The 15,104-nt window shown below is 47.5% G+C and overlaps 1 protein-coding gene across 2 annotated transcripts in view; it reads right to left on the bottom strand.

Annotated features, from left to right (window-relative positions):
* Window positions 1–15,104, bottom strand: part of ELP1 (elongator acetyltransferase complex subunit 1) — a 55,030-nt gene that overhangs the window by 20,939 nt on the left and 18,987 nt on the right. For both annotated transcript variants that reach the window (XM_029055042.2, XM_039910772.1), the window contains exons 10-23: window positions 13,422–13,515; window positions 10,703–10,933; window positions 9,761–9,931; window positions 7,034–7,133; window positions 5,930–6,118; window positions 5,717–5,823; window positions 5,146–5,249; window positions 4,715–4,768; window positions 4,505–4,610; window positions 3,422–3,537; window positions 2,538–2,611; window positions 1,560–1,638; window positions 1,157–1,236; window positions 296–433 (exon numbers count right to left, since the gene is read on the bottom strand). In XM_029055042.2, coding sequence (XP_028910875.1) covers window positions 296–433; window positions 1,157–1,236; window positions 1,560–1,638; window positions 2,538–2,611; window positions 3,422–3,537; window positions 4,505–4,610; window positions 4,715–4,768; window positions 5,146–5,249; window positions 5,717–5,823; window positions 5,930–6,118; window positions 7,034–7,133; window positions 9,761–9,931; window positions 10,703–10,933; window positions 13,422–13,515 — 1,643 coding nt within the window. The remainder of the gene's footprint in view (window positions 1–295; window positions 434–1,156; window positions 1,237–1,559; window positions 1,639–2,537; window positions 2,612–3,421; window positions 3,538–4,504; window positions 4,611–4,714; window positions 4,769–5,145; window positions 5,250–5,716; window positions 5,824–5,929; window positions 6,119–7,033; window positions 7,134–9,760; window positions 9,932–10,702; window positions 10,934–13,421; window positions 13,516–15,104) is intronic.

Below are 15,104 nucleotides of genomic sequence, written 5' to 3' on the forward strand. Positions count from 1 at the left end.
TCTGTCTTAAAATTGAATGAACGTATAGCCCAACATTATTTATTTTCAATACTTTGAAGACTACTGCCTCGACTAGGCCAGTGATATCGGCACCAGTCTTCTCTCCACTGCCTGAACATTTAATTGCCAAAGACTCTCCTCTCGGTAAGGCCCCCTTGTGCTTTTATTCAAGGAAAAGGATAGTAAGCCCAAGTAGGTTCTAGAATAAGCACGCGCGCAGAGCACACACCCCCGCACGCAAAATCAGTAAAAACATTTCAAATGCCACATCGTTTTTATTTTACATTCCACATACTTGTGAGGATTTATATTCTGCATGGCTGTTCTCATGGCATCACAAACAAGGTCCACCTTTCTACCATCGGGACCCCTGGATAGCTGGACGTTACTGGTAACCGGAGGAGGGTACAGAGTCTTTGTGATGTCTTCTTCCCTAAGACAGACAAGTACAAAAAAACCCCAAACCGTCTTCAACTGAGCCCCCACGATATGCACCCAGCTAGCTACTAATGTGCTCTCAAATGAATGTGCTAAAGTAAAATTGAGTCCTGAAAAAGCTTTCTAGGACATCCTGTGCACTGATGAAATTATTCATCAATGGCAATAAGCCAAGCCGTACATCTGTAATTGCACTCCACTTTCACACCTGGCAGTTCTCTTCTTTCCAGCGAAAGATTAGTCATACAAATGAATTTCCAAAGCTTTCAATTTAAGATAATTACTGCATCAGCTTGTATTAAAAACAACCCCACAGGAATCAGATCCAAAAGTCACCATCTTGTTTCCCTACCAAAAATGTGATTTTGCATAGAATTTGCTAAAATGAAAACAAGTCATAATTCGGGATGACCTGTATTTTGATGCTGCTTGCTTAAAGACTAAGGCCACAATTCTAAAGAACTAGTGAGAGAAAATGCGACTGAGAAAAAGGGTGAATCTACAAATTCTAAAAAATGAGTCTATTCAGTAGGATGCACACTATTAAGCAGACTAGATAACAAATAACTGGCTCATTAACTCAAAACCATTAATAGATAACTACAAGTTATCCGAAATGGACCTTTCTAAGATTTTTTTCTTCAGCCCTTATTTTTCTGGGTCTTTCTGCTCAAAGGCTAGGACAGTGTATTTTTACTTAAAATATCATGCTACTTACTTCAATTCTGTGAAAAACAAATTGATGTGGTTTACAGAATCAATCTGCTTTACAAAGGTTTCCACATTTTCAAGAAACACCTAGCAAAAATACAAAACAAAACACTTTCAAATGATCAAACATACAAAAAAAAAAAAAAAGAGCGAGTCACCCTAGAGCTACAGCTGAAACCACAGGCTTTCACGTAAAATGCTCTTTGGAAAATCACAAAAAGTAATGTTACGATTTCAGGGAAACTCTGTTTAGAAATTGCCCATTTTTAGTGGCCAAGGCAGACACTTTGCATGTTGCATATCATTATTCTTAATTGTGCTCTTTTCACAAATTGGATTAACATTTTATAAGAACAAGGGAAGCTGTTGATTCTATTTTGCTTTCACAACACGGGCAGAATGACACTTACCTTTGGGTTATGGTCATGAATCAGATTGAGATTAATTCTCAGCTTCCTCATACATTCAAATGCCTCTTTAAACATAAGCCTGAAGGAAGAAATAGAACGGATGGAAAATTCACTTCACTGAAATTTATCAGGTTAAAAAAAATATTTTCAATAGGCAAATCCAGTTTCCAAATCACTACAATAAAGAGTGAAAACCCAAATACTCTTTTTTTTTTTTTCCATTGTGGAAATGGCCTAAGACCCTATGATGAACCAGAGACTGAAAGATCTTTCTGGACAGGGATCATGTCTATCAACTCCAGTGTACTGCACCTTCCCAAGTGTTTAATGCAGTGCTCTGCACACAATAAATGCTCAATAAATACCACTGACTGACAGATTCGCTCATTCCATGGCAAGTATTTTAACGACACACGTCGGATAGGCTGTGAAGGCAGAATTAAGGAATATTCTTCTAATAAGACGTGTCTGAAAACAATTCAATATTTTTCCTCCAAAATAGCGTAGTGTGATTCTCTTTAACGTTAAGGTTCTTCAGAAATGCAAACCCCCTATTTATGGCATTGACTGTGCGGGTGTGTGTGCGCTCGAATGTACGTTACGTAGAGAGATCACTTTCAAATGATCAAATATCCATCACTGGCATTTACTGAGAGCTTCCTGTGCGCAGAGCACTGTACTAAGCGTTAGGAGAGTACAAGACGACAGAGTTGGTAGACACGTTCCCTGCCCACAATGAGCTTACAGTCTAAATATACATGAGATTTTATAAAAGAGCGAATCACCCTACTTATCTCCACAGGGGGATACACAGGTATAAATCATACCTATAATTTACATATAAGTAGTTGGACCAAGGTAACAAGGCGTTAGTCACTGAAGTTTCTTTCAGGTTAAATTCCCTAATTCTAACGAGCCTAGTCAGAACTCACACGCTGAAAACCTCCACCAATGTCAAAACAAAAACACAGCACTCACCGGTCTAGCCACTTCCGAATCTGAGCTAAAACAAGGGCTCGATGATGAACGACTTCTAAGTTTCCCCTTGGCATCTTTAAACGACAACAAAAAAAATTGAGACTTATCTCTCTTCTTAAAGAACAAAAAAAACCCCGTCAGAAAACAGTACGGCTCCCCAGCCACCCGAAAAGAGCCATTAGGAGAGCAAGATTGGTACGTGTGGAGAAGCGGCGTAACCTGGTGGAAGGAGCACAAGGCCTGGAGAAGCCAAGTGACTTGCTCACGGTCTCACAGCAGACACGTGGCGGGGCGGGGATCAGAAACCAGGTCATTCTTGACCCCCAGGCCCGGGCTCTATCCACTAAGGTCATGCTACTTCTGGGAGAAGACCTCATGGCTGTGACGCTGGGCCAACTCCCCATCAACCTTCCCCGACTAGGCCCTCATTTCCTCTTCTCCCTCTCCCGTCCGCCTGGCCCTCGGACTTGGATCTGCACCCCTCATTCACTCCTCCGCAGCACTTAGGTGCGTATCCGGAATGGATTTATTTCTATTAATGTCTGTCTCCCCCACTAGACCGTAAGCTCGTCGTGGGCCGGAAACTTGGCTGTAAGCTCTATTAGGCCGTTCGCTCCCGAGCGTTCAGTGCAACGCTCTGCACACGGTAAGCACTCAGCAGCTCTTGGCGGATGGTAGAGGGCAGGGAGGGACACCGACTAACAGCAATCTGGAGCACGGGAGCGCAAAGTGGCCGGGTGAAAGGCAGTAATAATGACGACTGTTACCGGAACTAACAAGCGTCACGAAAGCAGGCGCTGTTTTCCTAGGATAGCTACATTGCCTAGACCTGCCCCGACTCCTGTCAGTCACAAGTCACGAAATGACCAGAACTATACACTGACCTGTAGTATGAGTTTGGTATCTTGGGGTACAACGGTGACAATACGAGAGCCCCTTTCCACTTTCCGTAGGGTTTCCTCATTTGTGGCGTTAGTGTTGCTCAAACCTGCTTGGAAGACTGAGGACACCGCAATGGGCAGGACAACTTAAAAAAAATCCCGCTCGCTATTCAGCCCGTCGACCCCTCCTCTAGCTAGGTCACCGCTTTCCACCCACACGCCCGGCATCAATAAAACACAGCGAGCAACGTGAGTACCCACGAGAGCGCAGATTAGTCTCCCGTCGACCGAGCTCTCCGGTTTATCCCGGCTCTCTTTTTCAGGGCGGGGGAGGTTTTGGGGTAGCGGGTTTCTCATTTGCGACTGGGGCAAGTGCTCCCTAGGTGAACGAGAAAGCACGCTAGCCAGTCACTCTGGCGTCCGGCCAGTGGGAAGTGGCACTTCATAAGCTCGTTCAGATTACCAACAGATGGTGATCGGGATGAGTGGGATCATAGAAAAGACCTTCGAGTACATTAGGATGCAGGAGGAGAGGGGATTAGCTGTTCTCCATCTCCGCCGGGGATATGAGAGGACCTGGGCTTAAGCTGTAGACTGTGGCATTTGAGCTCAACACAGGAACAACCTCCGGGCACTGAGGGTTGTTAAACATTGAAAGGTTATACTCAGCCACTTCCCCTTTCTGTAACCTAGGTTAACGTCGCTCTCCCCCTCTAGACTGGAAGCCCCTTGGGGGCCGAGACTCTACCAACTCTACTGAACTGTATCCTCCCAAGCGCTTTGTACGGGGCTCTGCGCACAGTAAGCACTCGACTGACTGAAGAAGGCTGGGCAACCTCTCCCTCTGGAGGGATTTAAAAAAACGGTCCGGCATAAATGTGGGCCCGCCCGAAGGCGGAATGAACGACTAAAGGATCCTCGCAAAATCCTTTCCCATCTTGGAATTCTCTAATGAAAACCTAAAGTAGAGAGAGCATTCTAAAGTCAGCAAGGCTCTGCCACTGAGTGCACAGACATGAAAAAAAAAAATATATATATATATATTCACGCACACACCCTTTTATATATATACGTGTGAATATATACCTTTAAATGAAGTATCTTTCAACGACAGGCACTGGCAGGTGTGGGAATGGGTGGTCAGCAGTAAAAACTCATCATATATTACAAATGATGTAATATTCGATGCAACCTATAACACAACAGGGAAAGTAAAAGGGAGAAAGTTACCTATCCCTGCACGTATTTAAGTCAAGCCACAAAGAGCGGGACTAGTCCCCCAATAAATCTAGATACCTCGATGTCGTTAATGAAAAAGCGGCACTTGTCCGACAGACCTAGGATGCATTCCTACAAGGGGAGACGAAAACAACCATTATTAAATCCATTAATGACGGTTCAGTCCTGATCAAAAACAATGCCCTTCTGACTCCCGGGTTCATGCTCTATCCACTAGACCATGCTGCTTCTCAAAATGCTCATTAACTGCCGTCACCTGTGATGCAGAAGACCACTTTGGAGGCACCTTTATTTCTGTTATGAATTTGGGGCATTCCTGCTCTGTTCCCATGAGGCCATAAACGCCTCGAGGGTGGGCCCCGTACCTTGTCTGTCCCTAATTAAAAGCTTCGCACAGAGTGGAGCGCGATACAGACCGCTGACTGATGAACTGACAGTCAACGCTCAATTCCTTTGGCGTTGCAACTCCCTTCCCACTGCTCACTTACTTCTCCACCTATCATGGCCACCGCGGTCTGGATGCAGGGATAGGGAAACTGGACAGCGAAGCCGCTGCGGTTCTTCCACGGCTCAACAGCTGGGATTGGAGACTCTAGAGAGAGTCAATGAAAAGGACGAATCATTCATTCATGCAATCGTATTTACTGAGTGCTTACTAAGTGCTGAGCACTGTACTAAGCGCTTGGAAAGTACAATTCGGCAATAGAGAGAGACAATCCCTGCCCCGGTGCCTTTCAAAACACGGACTAATACCAGGTGACGGGGAGGAGGGGTTGTAAATCCGTCACGATATGGCGCTTTTCTGTTCAGTACCCAACTTGGCTGTACCCCATCGAAAGATGAAAGAGAAGCCACGACCATTCTGAACAACTGAGAGAGATGAAGGCCGCAAAGCGCAACTTGGAGATTTGGGATTACTTTGGCTCCGCTCTTCTGTAGTTTGGATATCGTTTCAAAATCGATAGCCTTTGGGTGCAGACTGACAGCTTTCACGAGAGCTAAACCGTTTACCTCGAAGAGCTGGGCAACTCACCTCTAACCCCGCCCGTGGCAACTCACCCCAGAGGTACTTGAGAATCTGTCCATCGGCTAATTGTAGGGCCACTGCCTTGGTTTTCTGATGGTAGCACAGACTGATTACGACCCCTTCGACGATTACAGATGAACTGACAAAAACGTGGGCAAGAACGGACGAGATCAGCCGCCTCGAAATGGACTTACTATGCATTCTGTCGATCCCGCCATTCCCGCAAGGAAGAAGGGCGCCAATACCTGATATCCACGTGGCCTTCTTCGTCCCCGTCCCCCGGCTCAGAAGGGGCCAGAGTCAGGTGGTGAATCAGGGACTGGGAGGGGCTCTGCCCGTGACTGACGGCCAAGAAAGTGCGGTCTTGGATCCAGGTGAGAAGACACAGATTCAAGGGGTTCACCTCCTGGTCTTCTCGGCTCTCAAACTCAATTCTGTTTCAAATGGTCAGGAAAAATCAACACAGGGATAGAGATTTTAAAAGGACTTCTTCAAATAATAGCCGGGCTATTAAATAACAAATGGATGGTCAGGACATAGATTTGGAAGACGATTAAATTCAAACAGAGTCTGAGCAAAAGCCTCATTTGCCTGTTTTCCCCTGTAGTAGTCATAGTATTTATTCAGCGCTGTGTGCAGCAGAGCACTGTGCTAAGCGCTGGGAAAGAATATAAAGATAGAAATTAGATACTATCCCTGGCAGCACAATGGGAGTGCAGGTGTTGGTAGAATCACTGGACAAATCTCTCACTTCGCTAATCACTAGCTGTGTGGAAAGGCACTCTCCAAATGTTTGGAAATCTTGAGAGGAGGTGAATTGAGAGGGTGGGTGAGGATGAGAAGCGGGTAGCCCCAGTACCCGCAGACGCCGAGAAACTACGTCACTACCACGATCACCGAGCTCTCCCTCACACTTGAGACCAGAAAAGAAGAGGCCCGCAGTGCTGCATCCAAGCCGATTTGCTAGAGTGGGCTGTAACGTTCCACTCGGAGTCAAAAAGAATTCACTCTCCCTTGCAGACTTCCTGGCTTCAGCTAGTGGCAATACAGAGAGCATTTCCAAAGGCCGTTTCTGGAGCAAGCATCATTTGGGCTCATGGGGCGACTTAGAATTTTGATTTTTCTACTCATTTTTCAGATCGGTTGGTTGTTTATGTCCTCCCGCTAAAGTTTGGAAGAGAAAGTCAGAGTGAAGATTCGATCCTAACATTACCGGCCCATGGGGATTCATCAACACAGCCCAGGCACAAGGTCAGGTGACATGAGTACTACGCCTCCTCTTGATCCCCAAACGGAAAGGGAATCTCTTTCTTCCCAAAAGGCCCGAGGACCCAAAAGAGAGGACCTACTTGTATCTTTTTTCCAGGCGAGGTGTTGGAATGGAAACCTTAAATTCACTTCCACCCACGGCTCCTATTTTCACCGTAGGATCCACAGCTGAGCCGTCCCCTAGAAAAGACAACCTTTCATTGCCTGATCCGGACCACACAGCACGTTCGACGAGCTAAAAAATCGCCTCCATCCCCCCTGAATGACATTGTTAAGTGGTAGTGACGAGTACTGACGGTCAAGAGGTAGAATTCTGTGTGGACTGGACCTGGCCCACAGGCGCTGTGAGCCTGCAGGGCATGGTCAGACCAGCACCAAGCCAGATATCGTCAGCTTCGAGCCGAGACAGGGAGTCCCCTAGCCAGTCGGTCAAATCAACAGTATTTGGTGAGCGCTTTCTATGTGCAGAGCACTATCCTAAGCACTTGGGAGAGTACAACGGAACTGGGAGACGTTCCCTGCCCCAGACGAACTTACGGTCTAGAGGGGGGCAACAGGTATTAATATAAGTAATTTATAATATATAATTTAAAGACGTGCTTAAGTGGCGTGGGGTCGGGGCTAAATATCAAATGCCCAAAGGTCACAGATCCAAGCGCACAGACGACAGAGAAGGGAGAGCGAGCTGGGGAGAAGAGGAGTTAAATGAGGGAAGGCCTCTTTGGAGGAGATGTGACCTTAGTAATGATTTGAAGGTGGAGAGCGGTGGTCTGGCGTATGTCGAGTGGGAGGGAGTTACAGAATAGGGGGTGGATGTGGGAAAGGGGTCGGTGGTGAGATAGATGAGATCGGGACACGGTGAGTAAGGTGGTGCAAGAGGAGCGGAGTGTGCGGGCTAGCCTGTGGTAGATAAGGGGGAGGAGGTAGGATGGGGCAAGTTGATAGAGTGCTTTAAAGCCAGTGGTAAAGAGTTTACGTTTGATACGGAGGTGGATGGGCAGTCACTGGAGGGTCTTGAGGAGTGTGGAGACGGGAACCGAACGTTTTTGCTGATAAGTGGATTGTGCGGCAGAGTGAAGTATGGATCGGAGTGGGGAGAGGCAGGAGGCCGGGGGGTCAGCGAGGAGGCAGACGCGGTAGTCAAGGCGGGATAGGATAAGTGCTTGGGTCAGCACGGTAGCAGTTAGGATGGAGAGGAAAGGGCAGATTTTAAGTAACGTTGTGAAGGTAGAACCGACGGGATTTGGTGACAGATCGAATACGTTGGCAGAATGAGAGAGACGAGTCGAGGACGACGCCAAAGTTATGAGCTTGTGAGGCAGGGAGGATAGTGGTGTTGGCTACAGCGATGGGTAAGACACGGGGAGGACAAGGTTGGGGTAGGAAAATAAGGAGTTCAGTTTTGGACATGTTTAAATTTGAAGTGTCAAGCGGGATATCCAAGTAGACATGTCTTGGAAGCAGGTGAGAATGCAAGACTGCAGGGAAGGAGAGAGATCAGGGCTGGAGATGCAGATTTGGGGATCGTCCGCATACAGGTGGTAATTGAAGTCAGGGAGTGAGCGAGTGAGTTCTCCAAGGGAGTGGGAATAGAAAGAGAATAGAAAGGGATCTAGAACTGAGCCTTGAGGGACCTCTACTGTCAAGTGAGAGAGTGAGTTCTCCAAGGGAGTGGGAATAGAAAGAGAATAGAAAGGGATCTAAAACTGAGCCTTGAGGGACCTCTACTGTCAGAAAGTGAGAGGCAGAAGAGGAGCCAGCAAAAGAGACCGGGAAGCAGTGGTCAGTGAGATCTATGGGCAGGGACAGATATGAACATGAGTAAGTAATTAAAATACAGAAATTATACTGCGAATTCTAAATTATAACGCAAATATACTCTAATAAATCATAGACCTTCCGCCACTCCCTCCGGTCACCAACATTTCAGTAGTTTTTGGCTCGTCTTCTGGGACCCCACCATGCATGCTACTGGGCTGCTGATACAACCCCAGCATCCTCAGGGACAAGTGTCCAGACCGGGATCAATCATAACTGATCAGTCAATAGTATCTGAGCACCAACTGAGTGCAGAGGGCTGTACGAAGCATCCGGAAGAGTCTAAAAGAATTGTTCACGACCCAGCAATGCCTGAAGGAAGCCCTCCGGCTGCTAAACACTAGAATCTACACAAGATAATGCTCAAATTTGAACATTTATGGGCAGCCCGTAACATTAGCAACATTTATTGACTATTTGCTTAGTGCAATGTGCTAGGCTAGTACAGAATAACGAAATGATAATTTCCCTGCCCACAAGGAGCTTATACCCTACCTTGGGGTGGGGGGGAAGGGAAGGGGAGAAGCAGCAGCCATGGTTTAGTAGCTAGAGCATGGGCCCGGGAGTCAGAAAGACCTGGGTTCCAATCCCGGCTCTGCCACGTCTGCTCTATGACCTTGGGCAAATCACTTGACTTCTATGGGGCCTCAGTTACCTCATCTGTAAAATGGGGATTAAGAGTGTGAGCCCCATGCGGGACGGGGACTGTGTCCAACCTGATTAACTTATACCTACCCCAGCGCTGAGAACAGTGCTTGGCACATAGTAAGCACTTATTCCTTAATCGCTTAGACTATCCAACTGTAGTAACGTGGCTTTGTGTTGGATTATGAGCTGGATGTGGAAATGACCAGCGGGAATCATGGTAATTCTTGCTTCTCTAGGCCCCGGGAGAAGCAAGTGGGGTCAAATTTGTTGAGGGAAAAGGGGGAAATTGCATAAGATTGAAGCAAGCCCAAAATGCAGTTTTATGTTTCAAAGAAACCCACCGGATCTATAAACGGAAATCCTGTTGTTAACATCAAGAACGGCAAGGTCGCTGTTCTTGTTGGGATTTGTGTAGAATACAACTTGGTTCACTGCCTGTGGAAGCTGGAGCTGATAGGAGCAGAGAGGTGGAGGCACCACAGCGTGTTGAAATTCTGTCACCAATACTTTGTCTTCACATAAAAACAAAAAACAAAAACAAAACCCAATCCAAGTCAATCGCAGGGATGTTGAATGAAAAAACAAAACACAGTTCACTTTTCAAGGCCAGTCTGTTTCCAAGCCTTTAGGCCCGGGGGCCTAAAGGACTAGTAGATTGGAGAGATGCAAAGAACTCTGGGTTTTTCCTAAGCGCAAATTAAAACCTAGAATCATGGTGAAGTCAGAGGTCATCAATCGATTATATTTATTGGGCACTGTACTAAACGCTTGGGAGAATATAGCAATATAACAGTCAGTAGAAACGTTCCCTGCCTCAAGCGAGCATCCAGTCTAAAGGATGCCTTAAACGGACAAACACAACTTTGAGAGTCCTGCTTGAGAGGGGCCCCAGGATACAGGTCTGGAGGCCTCCGGGCCTGGGTTGAGTCATTAAAAAGCCAAACCTGTTGGGGTTTGGACTGTCCCCATTTCTTCTCCGATCAGAAGCTTCGGGATGAGGTCAGTTGGTCAGTCAATTGTATTTATTGAATGCTTACGGTGTGCAGAGCACCGTACGGAGCGCTTGGGAGAGTACAACAGTAAACAGACACATCCCCTGCCCACCACGAGCTTACAGTCTAGAAAGGGAGATAGACATTAGCAGAAGCAAACACATTAGACTTGGACATGAACTGCATTTCCATCTCAAAAGAGACTCTATCTTCACGAACAACAAGCAAACCCTTAATGGGGGGGTGGTGGGGATCCTTAGAATTTTTAAAAAAACAAAACAAACCACTTACCTCCATCGATGACAGCCACACTAGCCAAGTCGCAGGCATCTTCTCCCTTGCTCCCGTCAGTACTCCAGTGCCAGTCATAGCTGAGGTAATGCCAGCCCTGACAGAGAACGTGCAGTCTGTACGGGGTCACCGGATCCCAAGTCAAAAACACGATCCGATTCTTTTCACAGCTTCCGAAGTGCAGGCTTTGCTTGAGATACCAGTGATAATTTCCGACCGTCCACAACTGAACTATTTGAGAAACGGAGACATCGTTATAGGACACAGAGTGGAGCCGTCCTCTGGGTCGAAGACGCCGCAGACGTGAGAATCCCCGAGGGAGTAACTCCTGCACAATGGGCCGATGAAAGTACAGTTGGGCATCATTTCTGGCTCCTGGCACTGGTGCCTCTCTTGCAGTAAGAGATTGGACTGGGGCTGCCCAAGTTTTCTAGGACTTTGGCTTAGGGTCAGAAGAGGGGAAAAGGTATTTCCTACTGCCGCCAGGACACACAAGTCAGAAAGAAGCAGCGTGGCCCGGTGGATAGAGCACGGGCCTGGAAGTCGGAAGGTCCTGGGTTCTAATGCTGGCTCCGCTACTTGTCCGCCGTGTGATCTTGGACAAGCCACTTCGCTTCTCTGGGACTCAGTTACCTCGTCTGTAAAGTGGGGATTAAGACCGTGAGCCCCACGTGGGACAGGAACCATGTCCGACTTGATTAGGTGGCATCTACCCCAGTGCTCAGTACGGTGCCTGGCACACGATAAGCACTCAATAAATACTTTCGACTGATTCATCACCGTCTTCGAGAAGAAAGATATGCAACTATCGAGGCATCTTATTACTTCCCATCAGGGACAAGGTAACACTCAAAGTACTCCTGGACCAACTAACAGAGAATATCACTGAATGAACCTTCCTGAAAATCAAAACGTAGCTTCAGATCAGCACTTGGAATGGCTGACAAAATCTTTGCGGCCCACCAGGCACAGGAAAAGGGGAGCGGGCAGCATGGAGCCCTCCATGCACATGACACTGCCGCTACGGTGTAGGCAATTTGGCTTTCCTGAAAAGTTCTTCTTTGGAGACTACTTGGGGTGACACAGCTGACTAGGTCAGAGTCAAGAGTTCCCTGTCCACTCCATTTTCCCAAGCGGGGAATTAACAGTGGACAGGGAATGTGTCTGTTATACTGTGCTCTCCCAAGCTTAGTACAGTGCCCTGCACACAGTAAGCTCAATAAACAGTACCGATCAACTGATTTACGGGGAGGCGTAGTTGGCCCGGTTCCATTAGATTTACTCTACGCGGCCATGCCGGAAGACGCAACGGGAGGCCTGGATGCCGGCGTCGCAAATGCGCTTCCGCCCAACTTGGGCGCACTTCCAACTCGATCTGGAGCCTTACTAAAGTCCTAGACGCGGTCACTCAAGAACGGCTGTGCCCTAGAGACACGTTTTCAAGAAGGCAAGCTGACGATCAGGTCCAAAGGCAAGCGCGGTAATGTATCAACCGGCACCGGGGAAGCCGTACGCACAACCAAGATGTTATATGGGCAATTCAGAGCTAACTATTGCCAAAGCGCTCTTACCGAGTTAGCTCGTTGTGGGTAGGGGATGTGTTAAATTGTTATATTGTACTCTCCCAAGTGCTTAGTACAGCGCTCTGCATACAGCAGGTTCTCAATAAATACGACTGACACCGATCCATGAAGTAATGATAGACAAGAAGCAGCAGGGCTCAGTGGAAAGAGCACGGGTTTGGGAGTCAGAGGTCATGGGTTCGAATCCCTGCTCTGCCACTTGTCAGCTGTGTGACTGTGAGCAAGTCACTTCACTTCTCTGTGCCTCAGTTACCTCATCTGGAAAATGGGGATGAAGACTGTGAGCCTCACATGGGACAACCCGATTACCCTGAATCTACCCCAGCGCTTAGAACAGTGCTCTGCACATAGTAAGCGCTTAACAAATACCAACATTATTATTTTATTATTATTATTATTATTGTTAAGAAAGTACAAAAGCCAATCAAAGTCCAGCACATCCTTAGAGAGACTGTCAGAGTATGAGGGCAGTGTGATATTAGGCTCTAGACTAGAAGTATTGTCCAACCTTCTTTATGGCTGAGAGACCTCAACTCCCCATAGATTATCCCCAGTGGTATTTATTGAGGGCTTATTATTATTAATACTAATAATGATGACAATAATTCTGGTATTTGTCAAGGTCTTACTGGATGCCAGGCACTGTAGTAAGTGCTGGGTTGGATACGAGCTAATCAGGTTGGACTCAGTCCACGTCCCGCATGGGGCTCATAGTCCTAATCCCCATTTTCCAGATGAGGTGATCGAGGTCCAGAGAAGTGAAGTGACTTGCCCAAGGTCACCCAGCAGACAAGCGGCGGAGTCGGGATTGGAACCCAGGTCCTTCTGACTCCCAGGCCCAGGCTCTATCCACCACGCCACGCCGCTTCTACATTGAATTCGATTTGAGCTTCCCCTTTCTTCCCTCCCTCTGGGCCACCCTCTGGCAGACGGGAGACCGAACCACATATTACTCAAAGGCCAAGGAGTGGAACGGAGTAAGAGCTGGTCTAGGTTGCTCACAAGCTCGATACTCAGTAGTCCTGTAACAAGCACAGATTGGCTGTACACACGCAAAAGAGTAGCTTGGTATCTTCGCTGTCCTACCACTTCCCTATATTAAGAGAATACAAACTATGAGGGAACAGCTTTTTTACCATAGGTGTTGGCTTTCAAGTTCTCTTCATTGTTAAGATCTTCTATCCAGATGGCAAGCACGGTAGAGTCACAGTTCCACAGCAGTTCATTGACCTGGCAGAAAGCAAACTCTCACTAGGGTTTCGCCTCCAAACACAAACCTTCTCATTGTTAACTTCCACACTTTTACCGAGGACACGGTCCCATAACGTTTTGTAAAATGAACAACGGCATCATTAAAAGCAGCTCCACGATAAAAATTAGCACCCGTCGGTTCGTCCGGCTGCCCATAAGACGCAACTCTCACCACACGAGTGACAGGGGATGCACAATTTGATGGATAATGGTGCGAGGGGTTTATGTATTTGCTTTCCAGTTCTATGGGTCTGGAAAACACGCGCTGGAGGCGGAGGAAAGTGGAGGGCTGTTTAACGAGCCAGAGCTGGATTCAAACAACTCCGTTGTCACCATCAGAGCAAAGAGCAGCAGTTATAAGGAGAGAGAGGTGCATGGTGAGGGAGGAGGAAGAAGCTTGGCCACAAGTAAACGCTGATCCAACACAGGCAGGGTCACGCCTTTATGTCCAGGAACTCAGAGAGAGGGAGGCAGCCCAAAGAACAAGACATGTCATTAACATGAGTCTGCATCTACTACCCGCCCCGGTCCCATCCTGTACCAAAAAGAACCTTCGGGGGCTGTGAATCAAAGAATCTGGGGCCATTCTAAAGAAGTAAACGCTTCTTAGGAGGAGAAATCAACTACTACAATGACGCTAGATAAACCCAACAGCCTTGCATTCTCCAACGGATCACCTCCCTTGGAAACGAAAGGCTTCGGGTCATCTTTTTTCAGGAAAGTCAACTCAAACGTTTAGCTCCCCAAGTATTCCCCAGAACACAACTGGCCTCCCTTATGCAATCTGCATTTTTGCCAAACCGCATGTCTCTGAGCAAAAGCCTCTGGGAAGCAAAAGACCCAGAGACTTATCCTAAAAACACCTACCAATCCGTCACATTAGGCATATTAAAAAGGCTGGATATTGAATGTCTCCCTCTTATCACAACTGTAAAGACTGTAAATGGATCAGATCTTTTCTTTTCCTAGTAAAAGAAGAGTTCACTCTACAAAACGGGGTTCCCTTTTTTGGGAAATACTTCTGAATCTTTATTAAGAAGTGAAATCCCTACTCAGAGGCAAAAAAAAAAAGGGATGACTTTTCATATAGGCCAAATTTGGGACAGGACGTCAGGAGGGAAAAGACAAAAAGAGGAGGGGAAAAAGGGAAGGGGATGGGGGAGGTGGGGGGGTGAGGGAGCCGGGAAAGGAAGGTAAAAAGGCCTCGCCCCACAACCATGCTACCCCTGCTTTTCTCATCCTCCCGAGGTTTGGGGGAGGGGTGCTCCCACGGGTGAACCACCACCCGGCTTTACCACACCACCCGGGCCACCTGGGTGGCCAGAGATGAGGTGGAGGGGCGGGAGTGTCAGATCTCCCAAGGCGCTGCAGCGGTATGAAGCAGCGGGGCCTACTGGATAAAGCACGGGCCTGGGAGTCAGAAAGCCCTGGGTTCTAATTCCGCCTCTGCCGACTGCCTGCTGTATGATCTTGGGCGAGTCACTTAACTTCTCTGTGCCTCCGTTCCCTCATCTGTAAAACGGGAATTAAGACCGGGAGCCTAGCGTGAGGTAGCGACTGTGTCCACC

This window comes from Ornithorhynchus anatinus, chromosome X5, assembly GCF_004115215.2.
Source record: "Ornithorhynchus anatinus isolate Pmale09 chromosome X5, mOrnAna1.pri.v4, whole genome shotgun sequence".
NCBI classification, from domain to species: Eukaryota; Metazoa; Chordata; class Mammalia; order Monotremata; family Ornithorhynchidae; genus Ornithorhynchus; species Ornithorhynchus anatinus.